Here is a 20,821-nt window from a genome sequence, read left to right as displayed (position 1 = left end):
CTGGGGTTATTCTGGGTTTTTTGGACCATGTGGCTCCTTGTATGCTATTTGATTTTTAAAACTTTATTAGTTTATAATATTAAGCTTGATGTATCACAAATTTGGAAATTTTCATTATGCTAAAGGGAGATATGTATACCATTGTTTTACTTCCATGAATTTAATAAATAACAAGATAAAATGCTACAAATTCAACTTTTAACATTTAATAATTCTGGCAAATTAAACATGTTAAACAAAGTTTAATTTCCACAAAGGTTATTTGTTTGCATAAGATTTACCTTATTTTTGTTTCTCACAATAAAATGAACCAAAAAAAGAACAAATTCTGCCAGATATTCTGTGGCAATGTTGCCATCCTCCTCCTCTTTTGGGGCTAGGTGATAGACAGAGAAGCACATAGAAACATATGACACCATACAACAAACAGTAAAAGTTTAGGGCCAAAAGATGGGAGCAAATTACTAATCATTGAGGTGTTATGTTGCCAAGATATACTTTTATCTATTTAAGTGAGATATACATATATTTGAAGGGATTAGTGGAAGAAGATGGAAGATTGTTTGCTTTACTATGTAGAAGCTAGTTTGCAGTCCCAGGTAAGGAACGGGTAGACTGGGTTTTTAAACTCTTAAGGTCAGCAGCATTGATTTTGTGCCCCCCCCCATCCCACTTCCCCAGGGTGGTTTGAAAGTCTGCTTAGACAGTTTTCGTCTGTTTCAGGGAGTAGTTGAAAAAAAAGAAGCAAAGGTAAAAAAATGATTTTTTAAAAACTGTATTTGAGCAAATGAATGGATGATACTATTGAAATAGGTTTTAACAGTTGTTAGAAATACGAATCACCCTGATAGTAATGAATGAAGTTAATGGAGTTTCTGTTTAAGGATATAATGTGTTGGGTTGGGGGTGGGGTTTGAGGTTGTACTCTAAATCTGGAAAGGAGTATTAGTATAGTAGAAAGATGAACCTTAATAATCATGGTGGAGGGGTGGCTAGGTGGCACAGTGGATAGAGCACCGGCCCTGGAGTCAGGAGTACCCGAGTTCAAATCTGGCCTCAGACACTTAATAATTACGCAGCTGTGTGGCCTTGGGCAAGCCACTTAACCCCATTGCCTAGAAAAAAAAAATAATCATGATGGAGAAGAATGTTGATCAGAAGTGGGAAATTAGTTATGGCATATGCTATAGGACAAGAATTCAGAATGCTGTGCTGCCTCTATATCAGTAAGAGTGTCTAAACAGGACCCTATAACCCCTATAAGGATATTTTCAACTTATGACATAGGTTGATAATGAATTTTAAAACAGTGCTGAAGGGATTGTAGTAACCCTTCAAGCTTCCCTAAACTAGCACTACCCAATATCACAAGTGATAGGCAGTAGCAGTGAATGTCATTAATTTTGCCTAAGGTTGCATTAACCTTCTTGCCTGTCACTTCACATAGCAGACCCTTATCAATCTTGAAAATCACTAAAACTATATATTTTCAAATGGCTACTCATTTCCACCTCCCCAGTCTTTTACTTTTGAAATTGATTTAACCCAAGTGGGCTACACTTATCTACAGTATGCTAGTCTTTCAAGATTCTGTTGCTGGTGATCCATCCTGGATCCATCCAGCTATTCATTCCATATTTGTATTCATAACAATTATATAAACATGCCACCAATGCCTTTATCTAAAATGGTGATAAAAATGTCAAACTGCACAAAGCCAAAGATCACTGAGGTACTCCATTGGACATCTCATTCCAAATTAGCTACTTAACCAGTTTGGAATTCATATAAGTACTATCATCTGATTTCATAAAAATAATATTCCATTATATTCACATACCATAATTCACATACCCAATGGATGGGTAGGCTTTTAGTTTCCAGACTACAGAAAAGAGTTGCTACAAATATTTATAATTTCTTTGATCTCTTTGGTGGACTGGTCTAGTTGAGGTATCACTGAGTCAAATGGCATGCAAAATTTTAGTAACTTTTATGTCATTGTTTCAAATTGTTTTGCAGAATGGTTGGACCAATTCATCATTTTCCTTATTTATCAACTTTGTTATAATTTGAGTTTTTCTTTGATTGTTAAGGATTTGGAACTTTTTTTAAAAAATTGGCTGGTGACAGTTTAGATTTCTTCCTTTAAAATTGTTCATTCAAATCCTTTGACCATCTATGAATTAAACAATAGTTCTTGTTCTTATAAATTTGAACCAGTTTCTAATATATTTTAGATATGAGACCTTTATTGAAAAAACTTACTGAAAAAAATTCTCAGTTGCCTTCTTCCTTTCTATTATAACTGTATTGATTTTGTTCATGCGAAATTTTTAGTTTATGGGATCACAATTTTTTATTTAACCATCTGTGATTTTCTCTATCCCTTGTCATGAACACACAGGAAGACCTCCTCAAAATCCTCAAACCCCTCCTCAAAATTTAATAGCTGTATAGGCAAATACTTAAACTTTTCCTGTCTCAGCTTCCTCTTCTGTAAGATGATTATATTAGTGCCTATCTCCAGGGATGTCATGAGAATAAAATAATATTTGTAGAACATTTTGTAAACTTTATAGATACTGCCATGATGATGATGATGATGATTATGATGATGATAATGAGGAGGAGGAGGAAGCATTCTTCCCTATCCATATAACTGAAAAGTAATTTCTTTCATGCTCCTTTAATTTGTTTGTTAGATGGCCTTTTTACATCCAATCATGCATCCACTTGAAACTTATCTTGGAATATAACATAAGATGTTGGTTTAGACTAAATTTCTGCTAATTTACTTTCTAGTTATTCAAGAAGTTTTTTATTTTGAGTCTGTATCAAAAGAGGAGGCCTTAATTCTATAAAACACTAGCTATCTTGTATGTTATGTAATCTATTACACTGATCAACTTCTCTACTTTTTAACCAGTATCAAATTGTTTTCATGATTACTGCTTTAGAGCATGGTTTGAAATCTGATAATGCTAGGTCTACTTCCTGATTTTTCTTATTATTTCCCCTGAGAATCTTGAACTTTTTTTCCCTCTGAATGAATTTTATTATTTTTCTAAGTCAGTAAAGAAACACATTTTTAGTTCACTGATACCTTCTTCTACTCAACAGTTCTGTTATTTAGGTCTATATTTCCATAAAGCTTATTTTGTAGCTTGGTGTATTAGAAGGATTACCCCCACCTTCCAGCCCCATCATGTGGTGGATCTTAACTGTTGTCTCACATTCTGTTATTTTTTAATGACTTTTCATCTCTTCCTGTTGGATTTTTTGGAAATATATAGAAATATTGATGACTTATTTCCTGTCCAACTACTTTATTCTTAAATGTTTCAATTGATTTGAGTTAATGTTTTAGCCTTCTCTAAGTCAATCATAGTCTTGGCTTGAATATCACTTCAGGTCATTGATTTCTATTTGGTACAATCTGATTTTCAAAGACTGTTATTTATACCTTTTGAACTAAACTAATAATTCTCCTTTCAAGTCTTTTCTCTTAAACTTTCATTTCATTTCTAAGTTTTTCCCAGTACTCTTATTTTGATTATAATATCATTTTCACTCTTTTCTAAAAGAAAAATTACGTTTCATTTCATATAGGAATTCTAGTTGACCTAGTGGCCATATTGTTTGTGTGTGTCTTGTTTTGTTTTTCAGTTTGTTTATTTTGTGTTTAGGATGGGGAGGGTGATTTATTTGTAGATGATTTGGAGTTACTTTTTCTTCTGAATTTGTGTCTTGTATATTTCTTGTATTAAAATAGCTATTTATTATGGGTCATTTTTTGCTTATTCTAGACTGACTTTTCAAAAGGAAATTTTGTATGAGGGTCAAACTTTGTGCATTTCTGAATACTTTCATATGGGGGACATTGGGGTCTTGTTTGGTACTGATCTGTATTTTCTAGGGTTCTGGTGTAACTTTCTTAGCATTGGATAATTGATTAAACACCTTTTCCCTCAGGAAATATAGCACTCTACTGAATTTAGGATATCATTCCCATGCATTTTTGAAGTATCCTCTTTGAAACTATTCTAAGAAAGCTAAAATTTCTATAGGTGTTCTCAAAGGATGCCAAAAGAACATTGTCTTCATAGAAGGCATTTGAACTTTGTGCTTGATTCCTTGCTTCTTCTATGCACTTTCAGAAAACTTGAAAACTACTGCCTAAAAGGGCTTTATGTAGGAAGTTCTGTAAATTTTAGGATTGGTGTAAAAATTACTAACATAGTTTCACAGACCACCACCAGACCAAGAGGCAGGTGGCCTGAGCCCAAATTCAGATACTATTTTATTTACATAAAATAAGCCATTAATGAATGGAGCCACCCTTGAAGAGGGTGAAATTCTCTGCCCCTCTAACACCAGTATGAACAAACAAGGCACTGATAATAAAAAAGTAAGCCCAAGAGATTTCAGAACAACAAAGTCCTTATTAGGAGCGACCCTTACAGACATGTGGCCTGGCACCTGTATCTATCTGTAGGAGCTAGAACTTGTCTCTACTTGCTCAGTAGCTACAGCAACTAAAGACCTCCCCAAATAAAATTTTCACCACAAACTTCATGACACTGACAAGTAGATAAGATATTAATTTCTATCAACAGAAATTATGCTAAAGAAGAGATATTACCATTTCCTTTGCCACTACACCCAGAAGACCACTGAACCTTTTCATTTGAACTACAACTAATACTTTCTATATCTGTTGTCTCCATTTTCTGTGTATTTCTAGTATTTTGCATATAAGTAAGTGGTTCATACTTAATTTTTCATTCATCCATTTACTTGTACAAGTTTATTAAAATGTGTCTGCCTCAGTTACTCTTTCTGTATAATTCTTATAAGAATAATTGAGTCAATTTCAATTGATGCTTTGATATAACAATGCATATGTGATACCATATATAGACTTACAAAGATAAATATAACAAAATTTACCTTTAAAAACCTTAGGAGAAAATGGATTATATTCTTAGTTTTATGGTTTTAGCTAAGCAAACCTGACAATCTTTCCATCTATTACCTGTTATTAGTAACATAATCACACTGGTAATTTTTGAAGATTATGCCTTTTTTGAGCATCTGTCAAAAAATCAGAATACATTGTTCTAAATAAATAAATTTTCTATGTGGGGGATAATAATAATAATAATAATAATATAGCTAGTAGTTACATGTTACTTTAAAGTTTGCAAAGTGCTTTACAAATATTAGCTCATGACATCTTAACAATCCTGGGAGGTGAGTGCCATTCTTATCTCAACAAAGAGGAAACAAAAACAAAGAGAATTTAAATTCAACTTGTCTAGTAAGTGTCTGAGGCTGGATTTGAAGTCAGGTCTTCCAGACTATAGGTCCAGTGAGGTACCTCTATTCTTATTTATGAATTCCTCAGTATATAGCAAGATAGATTAAAATATATTTCTTGAAAAAATATAATAGAAAATGAGGCAAGTCAACACTGCAACTTGCTGCATGCTAGAATATTAGTAATGGACTGCAAATATTCATGATATGGTCTCTCTCACATACCCAAACATTGGTAGGTCTGACTGCCCCAAACTATCACAAAAGAATTATGACTAACCTCTATTGTACTCTAATAAAATATAGTATAGATGTCCCAAGTTTTCAGTTCAAACTCCATTTTGATGACTATAATATAGAACAAAAGCATACAAAGAACTGGATACTAATCTATTTGACGAAATCAAATGAATGGATGAAATACGACACAGAAATCTTAAAAGTCAGTAGTAGCAAGGGTATGGCTGAAGAGAAACTTTAAAGCAAAACATAGATTTCCATATCACTACTGCATATTGCCAAGCATAAAATGAATGTATGAAAAAATAAGTAATTAACTATTAAATAATTTTTAGTTCTACAATATGATAGTACAGGGTAATGGAAGAATCCTGAATGAAGAGTCAAGGAAAACATTGAATGCAAATCTTGCCTCTGTCACTTTTTCAGGTGGGTACATCACTTAAACTCTCTGGATCTCAGTTTATATCAGCTATAAATAATAGTTTATGGTGGATGACTTCTCAGGCCCTAAATCTATAAAAATCTGTCCCTTTATATGAATTTGGACACAATAAAGCATAGTTACAATTAATGATGAACTTATAGAATGAAATTATTTTCATTAGTCATTATCTAGCATTTGCTGAGTATACACAATGTGCTAGACAATGGTATAAAATATATCAAAACTCGAGACTAATGGCTGAATTTTACAAATTCTTTTGATGTGCTAAGAACCTAGAATGAGGACAGTAACAATTATGTTGAGAAAAGTGTCAACATAGGCACAATCTACAAATTCACTAATTACTAAGGTACATTTTTAAAAGCTTTTTATTTAGGCTATATATATGAATGAAAATTAGATGAGTTGGCCATTTAGTGAGAAAGAAAGACAAAAAAAAGGATGAAAAAGTGGTGAAAGACCTTAGTACTTTTTGGCTTTTTTATAATAGAAAAGGAGGCATAAAGTATGTGAAAGTGAGGAGAGTTTATCATGTGTATGGGTCAAGAACATGCCTGTACCCATGAAATCAAGAAGCCATCAAAATTTAAAGTATCAAAGTAAGATATATAAGTTTGTTGATGGAATTTAACTGTGCTCCACAGTGCATGTCTGCAATCATAAAGGAGTGTAGATAAGTCAAAACAACCAACTATCTTTCACTTCTTAAACAAAAAAAATTAAAGGACAATTCCTTTTGACATCAGGATGTTATAACTTCTCCAAAGAAAGATCTTTAAAATGTTGATGTAGACAGTAGTTCATTTAAAAATTCAAGATAAAATTAGCAATTGGGTGTAGACGTGGAGTGAATCCATTTTAAAGGGGAGCTCAAAAGTTCAGGTGAGGAGACTGGTTCCAAAGAGAAAACCAGAGTGGAGAAGTGCTGGAGAAATGAAGAGCTTTTACTCTCATCAAAAAAGGGAGAATTGCTTCAGGCTATTCCAAAGGGAAGTTGTTCTAGGAAGATCAAAGAAGAAACTAACTGTTCTCTGAACCAAGAATGAAATAAACCAAGTGAATCAGGACATTGTGGCATTTAATAATTGAGAAGCAAAATGTGTTAACCCAATAAAGAAATCCAAAATTTTGCTTAAAATAGTTGAGAATAGACTGAGCAGAGAAAGCCAAGTAAAGCTATCTCTGACTAGTTACAAACAAAGTACATCTTTTTGTACTTAGGAGTCTCTTTTGCTCCCAAAGTTTCACTCCCATGTTAACACATCTTCCTAGTCAATTATTAAAAACCACAATGCCATGAATTCACTTGGTTTATTTCTTTCTTGGTTCTCAGAATATCTGACTTCTTCTTTAGTCTTATTAGAAATATTCTACTGTTAGAAAGTTGGAATTAATCCCTTTTTTTAGTATTCTTTTCCTTTATATATTTTTATTTTGAAAGTGTCATGGAATGTTTACCATGTCATAAAATTTATGAGCTGAAAAGGATCTTGGAGATCATATGGAGTAATCATTTCCTTTTAGAGATGAGGAAATTGAGATGCAGAGAGGTGGAGTGAATTCATTAATTCATGTTTCATTATAAAGGAAGTATATATAGACTAATGGACACAGGGCTATCTTGGGGTCAGAAAGACCTGATTTCAAGTCCTGTCACTGTGACTATGTGAAAGTCATTTAGCCTCTCAATGCCTCTAAGAATTTTCTAAGTTTGTAAATTAAAAAAAGTTGCCAATCCAACTTGCAGTCCACACTAGGAACTCCTCACAAGGATGAAATTACACGTAAAGACACAAAATGTTTCCTTTAATAAATAATTATTAATCTAAATGATAATATACAATAATTATTGATGTAAAATATCAATGTAGTATTTGCCTTAAGGTTCCAAGTATTGTACTTCATCTCTATGGATCTTAGTACCTTGTCTATAAATCACGGTTTACAACTTTCATTTGTAGTCTAACTCTAGAATTCTATAATTTTAAAGAAAAATAAACAAAAATTGTTAGGTTCTTAGTATGGATTGAATATTGTGAGGAATTAATATGATTCATTTTCTGCTCCAAAGTCTATAATATAGTTGATAAGGCAAATCATAAATAAGTGAAAAAACTGTAAATTGAAAAGGAGAAACGTATTAAAACTACTTCAATTCCAAATGAAGGTTTGAAAAATGAATGTATATAAAAGAGAAATAATTGTAGACAAGAATGATCAAGGAACAAACAGGTGACTCTAGAAAACAGGATCTGAATAAGACAAGAGGAGAGATGACTGGGAGGCAGGAGAAAGTATTTAGGTAGATAGCAAAGCATCACCAAAAATGGGGAAGTATAAAAAATGTTCTGAGTATGACAGGTAAACCAGGCTGTTCACTGGAGTGAAATGGAGAACTGGAGTAGGACTGGCAAGAAAGCTGTAGCCAGGCAATTCAACCTCTTAGCTGCCAGTCTAAAGATAATGAGCTCTATTCAGCTACTTAGTAACTGGGAGTCACTAGAGGCTTTTGAGCAAGGGTGCACTGGTAATTTGTGTCATAGGAAAATAACTTTGGTTATTGTGTGTTACAGTTAAAGAGGAGAAAGATGAAGATCAAGGAGTGGGTTACAGAAGCCCACATGTGAAGTGATGCAGTTCTGAGCCAGGATGGTTTGTTTGGTGGGCAGAAGAAGACAGACATGAGAAATATGGTGAAGAAAGTAGCAATAAAATTTGGTAACTGACTGGACATGAGAATAGGAACAAAACCTGAGTTTCCCAGTGGAAGACGTGGTGACTACAGCCAGTAGAAGAGGCTTGGGGAAAAGAGCATGAGTTTTGTTTTAGACATGTTGAGTTTGAGTTTCCAATGAAACTTTGAGGTGATAAAGAGAAAGAAGTTAGCAGTGTATGACTGGAAAAGAGCTTTCAATGGTTCCCTATTGCCTCTAGAATAAAATATCAATTTCTCTATTGGACAACCACCTTTTACAAACTGACTTTCCAGGCTGATCCTTCATGCATAAATCAGTCTACTTATTAATTACCATCCATAATAATCCATTGACTTCTCTGTGCCCCTTATACAGGTTGCTAAAAGAAGCTATTCTTATGTCAGTGAGTTTGACAGAATACCAATCTCCTGACACATGAGTGACATTCATAGACTTCAAAGATTGGAAGGGATTTCAGAGATAATTGAATCCATCATCTCATTTTGAAGAAGAGGAAACTGAGGAGTAGAGAAATGAAGTTGCTTCCCAAAGGTTGGATGAATATCAAAATCAAGATTCAACCCAGCTTATGTAATCATTTAAAAAAATTATTCTGGACTTAACAACCATCAAATAAAATGAATATTTCTCAATATGAAGCAGAACATAGTCAGTATCAATAAACATTTATTAAGCATCTACTATGTTACCAGGCACTGTGCTAATTGCTAGGTAGATAAAAGACAAGATAGTCCCTGTCCTCAAGGAGCTAACAATCTAACAGAGAAAGATAGTTAGCATGAAGGCATGATGGAGAGTTCCAAAGAAGTTCGAAAGTAGTGAATCTGGTAGGAAATATGAAGAAGAGTGATGCTGAGACCCTTCTCTAACCATAGGTTCTGAGATTTTTGGTCCTTCCCCTAGGTCTAATTAGAGGAGTAGAGGGTATTGATGAGATATGGTCTGCTGTTCGGCTTGTCTATTTTTCCTTCTAGCTTTCCTCTTCTTCTCTTCTCTGCATTTTAAAAAATGCTTCAATAACTTTGAAGAGGTGAATAGGAAAACCTGTTGTTAGAGCTTCTCTCCTTCCCACCTTTCTGACCAAAGAACTAGAAAAAAGACCCCCCAAATAAGTAAAATCAATTTTAACATTGACTGTCTAAAAACATACATCTCACTGAAACCTTGAGCTCAACACTTCTATGTCAGGAGGCAGGCTGCATGCTTCATCCTTTGTCTTCTGTAATAGTAGTTGACTACTACACACTGATGAGAGTTCTTAAATTTTTTAAGTTGTTTTTTTTCCAGTGTTGTTGTTGTATAAATTATCACCCTAGTTCAGATCACTTCAAACAGGCAAAATTGACCCAATAATGATCCATTATATAGCAAGATATATTCATACATTTCCAAACTGATAAGTATCCCTCTAATTTTCAATTCTTAGCTAAGACCATAAGAACTACTATAAGTGTTTTTGGACATATAGGGATCTTTTCCTCTTTTATTTTTATGAGGTAAAGGCATAGTAGTGGTATCACTGGGTCAAAGAATATGCACAGTTTGATGACTTTGAGGACATACTCCAAATTACTTTGCTGAATGCTGAGCTAACTCACATACTAACTGTGCTTCAATGTAACTTCTTTCATATTTTTTGAGTACTTCACCAATCTGACAAGCATGAAATGGACCCTTAATAAGTGATATAATTCTAAGTTCTGTTCACTCTCTCTTTTGTGACACTACCTGTGATTTAAAATGAAAAAACAACAATAAACTCAGAAAAAATAACAACAAAGCTGAAACAAAACAGCCTGAATCAGCTAAAGGAAAAGTCTGAAAGAAATTTCATTGGAAACATTTCATAGAAAGGTCATATAGAGTCACACATGTTTAACCTCTAGTGATGCAAAAATTTTCCTCCTTACTTTTGTTTCTTGTAGGGATGATGATTAATAGTTTCTCAACAAGAAATGAACATGAGTGCATAAGATACTCACAAGCAAATGTAATGTTTAGTTTTCAAAAACCTGTTCTTTTATTTTATTTATTTTAATGCTGACTCTCTTCCTGACATATACACATTTTGAAGTGGGTCAATAAATGAGTCAATGGACCAAGAGGAAACCTTTTTCTCCTTATAAGCCAGAAATGTCTTCTCTGTGATGAAATAAAAAAATAAATTAGAACAAGTATTCATAAAAAAATAGTCAAACGATAAGTCTCATCATGAATATAATTGTCATCAGAGAAATAAAGGTTTAAATCTTTATTTTCAACTGGGCATAAATATGTGTGTGTGTATGTGTGTGTGTATATGTGTGTGTATGTGTGTGTGTGTGTGTGTTTCATCAAGAATTCCCCAAACATATCTTACAAATCAGAAGAATTATTTTACTAGTCTGAAGTAATCACAAATTTTATCATGGGTTAAAATTTTAAACATAAAATGATTCCTGAAACTGAATTTTAATCATATAGATGAATCACAACATGCATCTTTAGCTATGCATGTATTATGGATAAGTCTAGTTTCCTACTGAGAATAATCACATGTTCTAATTACCATTTTGGTTATACACATAATTAATAATATTCTGTCTTAATGGGACACATTGAAACTTCAGACAGTTGCATGCTTTAACTATGCATATTACCAAATTCTAATGACAGTTGTGCTGCCAAACACAAAGAAATCATATTATGTTTTAGCACTGATAGCAATATTCATATCATTATACAAAAATGCAATGAAAAAAATATTTGAGTTTTTCTTGAAAGGTTGCTTCATGCTAATAATGTTATATTATGGAGTTACCCATTTACCCTAAGCTATTCATTTTGACCAATGATCTTATCAAAAATAAAAACACAAAAGTAAATGGCATGATGACTCACATAGAAAAGGATATTATGATGAATAAAACACAGACTTACTGAATGTAAACTTTCATTTTCACGTAGACAAGCTGTTTGGAGCTCTGATTTCAGGGCTGAAATGTGGTTTCGATGAGATGTCATTTCCTTCTCTAATGTAGCAATTCTAGAACTTGCAAGTTGGTAGACATCCATGAAACTTTTAATCATAGCCTAAAGAAATAAAAACAATGTCACATACAATTCAAATAAAACTGTCCCCAAAGGAGAATCTCCATAATTTGAAAAGCAGAATCATTAAAATTTGAAAACAAACAAGTTTTCATTTTTCTTGAAAATAATAAAGCAAAACAAACTTTTATATTGAGAGCACTTGTATCTATTTTCAGAAAGTTTGGATTGCAATCATTGAAACTTTTTTCTATAATAGGTATTTTAATAAGATGTACTTTGATGTATTGTTTTCAAATTTGGAATGCAGTATCAAAAGTTGACATACTTTTTTTTTTACTAGAGCTAACTGCAAGCTACAATTTAACCTAAATTTTTTTATCTTAAGAGACATACAATAAATAGATGTAAACATGAATATATTAAAATGAGCTGAGTTAGTAAAAAATAGCTTGAGTATATTTTAAAACAAAAAAAATTAGTAGAAATAACTTCATTACAATACAGTTAGGAAAACATAATTATGTTCATGTTGATCACAGAGTAATGTTTTTGCTATGTAATATTGACTGGGCTGATGATAAAGCTAATAGTATAAGAATTTAAATGATTCCACATTTTCTGAAATCCTAACAACATAAGACCACTGGTATTACCGGACTTTATTCCAAAAGACTAATTTTTTTTTAGTTTTTCCTTCTGAAGTTAACCTGAAGTAGGCTTAGGAAATAGACATTATCTTCAACAACAACAAAAATTATTATCACAATAACAAGCATTCATTTAATAATTTAAGAACTGCAAACCACTTTATAAATATTATTTTATCTTCACAACAGAACTAATAGGTATATGCCATTATTACTATTCCCATTTTAAAGAAAATAAAACTAATCTATACCTATCCCTCATAATGTAAAACTAACCTTTCAAAATATCTAATACAAGTTTAAATAAGTCTACCACTTTAAAGAGATTTCATTAAAAATGTATTTCATTTCATATCATTTGTAATATGGACAGTTTATATAAAACAAAATATAACCACAACAATAGCTAGAAAACATAAGTTATGACAGAACTCTGGGAATTTCTTCAGTAACTGGCACCTAACATAGACAGTCTGGGAAAGTTTCATTGAGAGAATGAATAATAGCAATATTTTGAGGGATTGAGAAGATTGGTTTTGTTGAGGACAAAAAAAAAATGTGACAAATTCTCCCCCAAAAAAGAAAAGCTGAGTGCAAAAACTTTAAAACAAAAGCAAATTCACAATGTATGGTTAAATACTGAAAATATATGCTATTTGGAAGAGAACAAGCCAAAGATGCAGAGAATATGGAGAAATAGTCTGAACTCTCTAGTTGAAACAAAACTAGTTGAAAGTCATTACAAATATGGGAATTAATCTCTTCACTGACATTCAAGAACCTTAATAATCTGGCATTACCATATCTCCAGAGTCAGGCTCAGTATCTATCACAAAGTAAATGATTCACAAATTTTTGTTCATTAACAAAAGAATACAATTGTAACCTAGTGTGTTGTAAATCAAAGAATAGAAACTAATAGGGAAAGAAGTAACTATCCAAGAATAACTTCAGGGGAAAACAAGAAAAATTTTAAAAAGATAATTGAGAGGACTTTTCAAGAACAAACTAAATGCAATTAAAATACAAAGAGATATTACTGATTAGGCAAAATTTTAATCAATTTACATGTTTACATCATTACTCTGAAAAAGTCACATCAAAGACGTGAAGAGTGACACAAAATTTTTAAAATTGAGCCATTTTCCCTGTAAATAAGTGAACAAGATATAAAGAGTTTCAAAAATTAGAAATATAAGCTATAAGTAGAGACATAGTCAGCCTTGAAGTTGGAGAAACCAGAGTTCAAAAACTTCTTCTGATATATAAATCTGGGAAAGTCACATCTCTCAAAGATTCTTTTTTTTTTTTTTTTTAGCATTTTGCAAGGCAAATGGGGCTAAGTGGCTTCCCCCAGGCCACACAGCTAGGTAATTATTAAATGTACAATTTGTCTAACTACCAATGTAAGGTGAGGAGATGTGGGTGAGGGAGGGGCAGGAGAGAAGGTTTATAGACCATGCATTCCCCACTTCAATACAGAGACACTTCAAAACAAACTTTTAGTAATAACACATATAAAAAAAACTGTTCCCCAATGAAATTAAAACTTTAAGTTCATACCCATCTCATTGGCAAAGATCAAAAAGAATAAAAGTACTTGCTCTTCATGTGATACTAATATTCTGCTAATTTCTTTGGTACAATAATATGCTTGCCTTTAAACATGCACCAGAGGATCAATGGCAATATTAAAACATGACCATGGAAGTGACATTCTCTAACTATGAAAAACTTGGTAGTTGAAAAAGATGACCTTTGAGCTCCTTTCCAGTACTAATTTTCTTATATTGTGATCCTTTACATACCAAAATATTCAAAACAGCACTTTTTATAGCAGTAACAACAAAAAAGAAAGTAGGTACTAATCAATTGGGGAACAAATATGAATAAAATATTTTAATAAGTATATGAATAAAATAATAAATGATGAATATGAACAATCCTAAGAATTATGAGAAGTCACATATCAATTTATACAGAACACAGAAAGCAGAACCAGGGGAATAATATGTATAAATAATAAATGATAACAAAAGACAAAAGTGACAGAACTTAGATCAAACTTGATGATGAATAATGGGTCTAGAAAACTTAAATAGTAGAGGAAGTAGATCAAGATTATGAAACATTTGTTATTTTCTTTTTGTTAAGCTCACTGCATCAGAAAAAAACTATCAAACTCTCTTTTGTTGCTGTTATTATAAAATAAAAATGGTAGGTATGGGAAATGATTAGTAATAAGTGATTATAATGTAAAAACCAATATGAATAAAATTTTTAAAAACACCTGAATATGCTTGATTATGTCCTTCTTCCTTATGTCTAATGAATTTATAACCATCTATTGAAACTGAGATATCTTACTCAGAAACTCTTGAGAGGTACCATGCCAGGTTAAAATGTGATTGGGAAATGCTTAATAAAAATTAAAAAGTTACAGCATAAAAAAAATGGTAAGTTTTCTAAGTCAATTTGTTGCTCAAAGAACTGCTTCTATTTAAGTTTAACACCATTATTTTTAGAATTCTATTTACATGATACCTTCATCCACAGAACCTTTCCTCTTCAAACCCCAATCAATAATGACCTTTTTCCATGTTGGTCTTCCCAAATAATAATTCTTATTATTGTGTGTGTGTGTATGTATTTGTGTTTGTGTGTGAGATAGTCATGTGTGTAAGAAGACTCCATGATAGCAGGCCCAAATCTGATTTAAACTTTTAATCTTCCAGCACCTAACATTGTATACAGTAGGTACTTAATAAATGTTTGTTAAATTGAACATAACATAATTCTATACAAATTATGAAATTGTACTAAAATTACTAAGAGTTTGCTTCTTTCAAATAATTCAATTACTCTTCCAAAACATTCCTTGATGTTTAAAATTGTTGTTGAAATCAAGAATTAATACATGCATACATACAACATACATATACATATACATACATATGTAGTATATGATGTGATTTATTTTAATATATGTATATTAGATATAAATATATGTAATATATGTATATATGTTACTTTTTGTATATTTAATATGGCAGAGGGAAGTAATATATGTATGTATATTCTATATGAGTATAGGTAGATATTTTTAGAGAAGGTACTGTGATCAATACAGAAAATAATTTCCAAGTACTTATATGAATAGAACATAGTACATTTTCCCTTAAAATGAAGTTTTCTTTTAAGAGCAGAAGAACTTAAGAGCATATGAGTGAGAAAACAGAACTAGGCAAAGAAGCCACAGTTCATTAGAGGAATGAAGAATGTTAACTTTATACATTAAAAAGTCATTCATAATATGTAATAGAGGATGTCAGTGGGGGGAAAAAACAATCCAACAACTTTGTAATATAAAAAGGGTGCCAAGTTGGCAGGGGAAATGGAAATGACAACATGAATCAAATGAGAAAAGAAATAGTAAACATCTAAGAGTTTTCCCAGTGACCTCTGCCACACCCTTGTGTAAAAGACTGTATTTCACAATAGCTAATTCTTTTATAAAAATCTTGAGAATTATTACAGTAGAAAATAGTGGGAGCATGATTTTATGCCAAACTCAAATTCAGCATTTGAAAATCGATGCTTATTCCCTTGTCATCTCTGTTTGCAGGCTTTAGCTAAATATTATACAATGACATATTACAGTGGAAATCTGATTCAATGACTACTGAAAAAATATTATTGGGTCTACTGAAGGTAATATTTTATATGAGAGATAAATTATACTGTATATAGTGAATAAAAAATAAAATATAGAAATTTCAGTTAACATGTTCCTTTTAACTTAAAATAAGTTTTTTTATTTGTAAAAAAGAATTTTTACAAATAGAAAACATAGAAGTAAACTAATGACTAGATATGATTTTTAGTTAAATAAAATGAAGTCCTAATTTTTTTTTCCTTAAGGAGCTTATATGGATATATATAGAAGTTCCAGTTGCTAGGGGTATATTAAAATCAGTCATAATCATTTAGAATACTATATCCAAAGCACTATGGTAAGCAGTGAGGAGAAAAGGAAAGGGGGGAGAGAGGGGGAGGAGAGAGAGTCCCTGCTCTCTGAAAGATCTTATCATAAAATTGGAATGACAATGTACTAACAAGATATGTTAGGTATACACTGGGGATAGTCTCAAGGAGAAAAAGATTAAGGAGAATTCTTTTTTATTTTTATTTTTAGGTTTTTGCTAGGCAATGGGGTTAAGTGGCTTGCCCAAGGCCAGACAGCTAGGTAATTATTAAGTGTCTGAGGTCGGATTTGAACTCAGGTACTCCTGACTCCAGGACTGGTGCTCTATCTACTGCACCACCTAGCTGCCCCCTGATTAAGGAGAATTTTAAAGTCCTCCCTCCCAGAAGGTAGAACTTAGGAGGTGGAGATGAGGAATAAAGAAATTTCATTATTGGGGGACTTTGAGTAAAAATAATCAGAATTGGGAGATAAGGGTTGTGGGCAAGGATCAGCAAAGAGATCTGTCACTACATCATAAAGTAGCAAAATAGGAAGGGGATCAGGTTACCAAACAGAGGATTTTTTATCTGGTCTTGGAGATAAGAGCCTCTGGATATTAATGAAGCGGGGGGGGGGGGGGGGGGGAGGGGAGACAGAACTGTAATATGATCAGCTGAGTGGGGGGACAGATGGGCCTGGGGAAAAACAAGGGATAGAGACAGCAAGCTATTGCAATAGCCCAGTATAAGGCAAAGAAGGCCAACAATAGGCTGGCAGCAGGGTCAGAGGACTGAAAGAAGTATATAATAAGCATTTTTAAAAGTATAAAGGACAGAACTAAACCATGGGTTCAATCCTTAGAATGAAGGAATAATGGCCTTTTATAAATGCTTACTTGTATGCAGAATCTATTAAGCAGATGACAGTAGTGATGGTAGGGCAATACAAATATGCAATGATAATTTGCCCTCAAAGAGCTTACAGTCTATAGAAGGAAACATAGAGGGTTGTGGTACCTGGAGAAGGATGTTTGGGTTTGGAAAGTAATGGGGTTGAGGAATAGGAAACAGGGAAGCTGAAGGACATATTTTTGCAATAATGGTAATACTGACTTAATTATGGTTCCAGAGCTTGAAATATATATCCCTAGAGGGAGTACCTACCTCCAAGAGGTCAGAGATCACCAAGTAAATAATCATTAATATGACTGTTACTATTATCACTGAATTAAATTTACCCATTTCCATTCACTTAAATTTACTGATATTCAAGATATCAATCCTTAATCTTTCCACCTCCTATTTGACCACATCCAACATACCTTGGTTCATACATCTTCTATTTACAGGTTTGTGATATATTGCTATAATCTCCTTGCTTGTGTAAAAATAAATTTTTAAATATTTGCATCAAGATTTATTAAAGAAATTGTTCTATAGTTCCCCCCCACACTTGCATTCTTGGATTTAGGTCATAAGAAGAGACCCAAATTTCAAAAGAAATGTGATAGAACCTCTTTATTAGCTTCCCCCCCTATTTTATATCATAGGAATTAATTGTTCTTTAGATATTTGGTAAAATATACATGTAAATCCATCTGTTACTGGTGGGTTTTTTCCATAGAAAGCACATTTATGTTCTGTTCAATTTCTTCATCTAAAATAGATTTATTTAGATATTCATTTCCTGTTCTGTTAATCTGGGCAGTTTACATTTTTGTAAATATTCTTCGATTCACTTAAATTGTGCAATTTATCGACATATAATTGATAAAACTGTAAGGGACTGTTGTGAGTGGGAGTACTGTAAACTTTCATCACCTGGCATCCTCTAGCACCAGAGCCTTGTTTTACTGGCTGACTGTAGAGTACCATGGGAGTGGGAGTGGACCAGGGACTGGGGAGGATATTTAATTACTTGTATTTTGGTAAATAAATGGAGATCTGGGAGATCTCGGAGATCTCGGAGAACTTGTCTCTCTTGTCTTCTGCTCCTTCAATGTTCACTGGGTAAGGATCTACTAGCCAGCAGGAACCTAACACTTCCTGAGCAGCTAGTCTAAAAGGAATGTAACATAAAATAACTCCCCAAACTGATTTAACTTCATCTTCATGAGTGGCATATTCACCTTTACATTTTTGATACTAGCAGCTTGGTTCTCCCTTTATAAAAAAAATCATATTAACAAGTGGTTCATCTAATTTTTTAATAAGGTCAAGTTAATTTTATTAATGCAATGGCTTTTTATTTAAAAACTTTTTAATTCAATTTTATTAATCTCACATTTAATTGTCAGGTTCACTAATTTGGTATATATTGGGAATTGTTAAACTTGTTCTTTCTCTAGTTTTTTTAAATTGGATACTCAATTCATTGATCTGCTCTTTATTTTATTCATGTAAGCATTTAAAGGTATACATTTTTCTCTGCTTGTTGTTTTTGCTACATTACAAAAGTTTAAATATGCTGTTCCCATCATTTTCTTTAGTAAAATTATTTTTTCCATGATTTCTTCTTTGATCCACTCATTATTTAAGATTAGGTTATTTAGTCTCTAATTTTTAATGATCCTTAATGATCCTTTATTAAATATAATTTTTATTTCATTTAACTTTGTGAATTTAATTTTCTGCAAAATTAAATCAACAAAATGGCAAGTAAAATATGTGAATTCACAACAGAGATGAAATTAAAATGATTTTGAGAATCTATTCTACATGGTTAAATATCAACAAAACTGAAAAATCAAAATAAATTACAGAAATATAAAATATCCAAAATATATAATACCTAATTAAACTATCTGTAAAGAGCTACCAAAATTAAAAATTAAAATTAAAAAACTAAAAACATCTATAGTCCATATGGCTTTACAGGAGAATTCTATCAAAGTTTTAAAGAACAAAGATATCCTACATTAAATAGATTATTTTCAAGAAGTCAGGAAGAAAACATTCTTCCAAGTCCTTTTCTATCAGATTACTAAATCTCAACTAAATAAGCAAAGGACAAAGTAAAGAAATAGAATTTAGACCAATATCATTAATGGATATTAGTTTTTAAACATTTAATTATAATTCTGACAAGTCAATAACAGTAATTTATCCCAAAAAATCACTCAGTATGATGAACAACATAATAATATAAAAAATCAAGACAAATATTTGGAAAAGTACAATAATCTTTAATGGCAATTTCAAGCAAAAACATAAATGAATCTTTTTTTAATATGATAAAATATATAAAAAAAACACAAACTAACATTAAGAAAACTCTGGGTTCTTCCCCTTCCCCCAATTCATCCTCCCCAAACAAAATTGGTAATAATGCCTTCAGGTTATTTGACATAAGTCCAGAAAGGTTAGCAATAGCAATTAAATAAAAAGAAATTTAAAAGTAAAAAGATACACAAAAATGAGACATAACTATTCTATTTGTTGATGACATGATGATTTACTCTAGAATATTCTAAAGAATTAGCAAATAATAATGATGTGATATTAATAACTGAAAATAATCAAAAGGTTCAGTAAAGTGGCAAGAAACAAAATGAAATCCACAAAAATTATTTGCATTTCTAGATAGTAATTATAAAATACATGAAAGAATAATAGAAATACCAATCAAAAGAATGACAAAATAAGTAAACTCATAAGAATGTCAATGTACCAACACAATTCAAAACCTCTATAGATTTAATTTCTTAAAGAAATGAAGAACAACTTTAAAAACTTAAGAACTACTCAGAGCTCAAAGATGGGATGATCCGGTATAATAAAGAAGAGAATATTTCAATTAATTTACACAAATCAAAGAACTAAGAAGGGTTGTGTTTGCTTTTTACAGACACAGTCAAAATACATTTATTAAATACTTATTATGTGCAAGGTCTAGTAGAAGGGAGTGAAAGAATGCTAATCATTGAAGAAGGGATCTTGGTAGAGTATCAGTGGGTGGAGAAAGGACTGCTGAAGAAGTACATGATTAGCTTATTCAAGGTCCTCCCCATCAAGGTAAAAATTCTCTTAACAAGATGATATATTTTATGATGCACTGGGAGACGAATTACAAAGAAGGGAGCAACAAGAAGAGTTACAGAAACTGGATCAGGAGAGATACAGAAGAGATAATTTTTATAAAGTATTCATCAGTTTCTGAAAGGTTGGTTTTTGGTCTCCCTCCTCCCCTCCCCTCTCCTCTCCTCTCCTCTTTTTCTACCCCTAGATAAAGATAATATTGTCCATAGTCTATCTAATACTGTTGATCAAGCTCTTTGTACTGCTGAGAGGAGCTGCATACATCAAGGCTGATCATCTCACAACGTTATTGTTAATCTGTACATTGTTCTCTTGGTTCTGCTCCCTTCTCTCAGCATCAGATCCTGTAACCCACTTCATGCTTCTCTAGAGTCTGAAGGTTTATGATTTCTTATAGAACAATAATATTC

The 20,821-nt window shown here is 32.1% G+C and overlaps 1 protein-coding gene and 1 long non-coding RNA gene across 6 annotated transcripts in view; one reads left to right on the top strand and one right to left on the bottom strand.

Moving 5' to 3' along the window:
• The window catches only part of CCDC171 (coiled-coil domain containing 171), a 459,446-nt gene that overhangs the window by 51,988 nt on the left and 386,637 nt on the right, over positions 1-20,821 (bottom strand). For all 5 annotated transcript variants that reach the window (XM_074197551.1, XM_074197553.1, XM_074197549.1 and 2 more), the window contains one exon: positions 11,647-11,799. In XM_074197551.1, the coding sequence (XP_074053652.1) occupies positions 11,647-11,799 (153 nt within the window). The remainder of the gene's footprint in view (positions 1-11,646; positions 11,800-20,821) is intronic.
• On the top strand, positions 442-9,371 carry LOC141495807 (uncharacterized). The gene is made up of 3 exons (XR_012470857.1): positions 442-599; positions 5,898-5,991; positions 9,082-9,371. It is a non-coding gene; the product is annotated as an uncharacterized LOC141495807 (long non-coding RNA).

This window comes from Macrotis lagotis, chromosome 8 (assembly GCF_037893015.1).
Source record: "Macrotis lagotis isolate mMagLag1 chromosome 8, bilby.v1.9.chrom.fasta, whole genome shotgun sequence".
Classification (NCBI taxonomy): domain Eukaryota; kingdom Metazoa; phylum Chordata; class Mammalia; order Peramelemorphia; family Peramelidae; genus Macrotis; species Macrotis lagotis.
The sequence above is the reverse complement of the archived record's forward strand: the minus strand, read 5'-3'. Positions and strand labels throughout refer to the sequence as shown.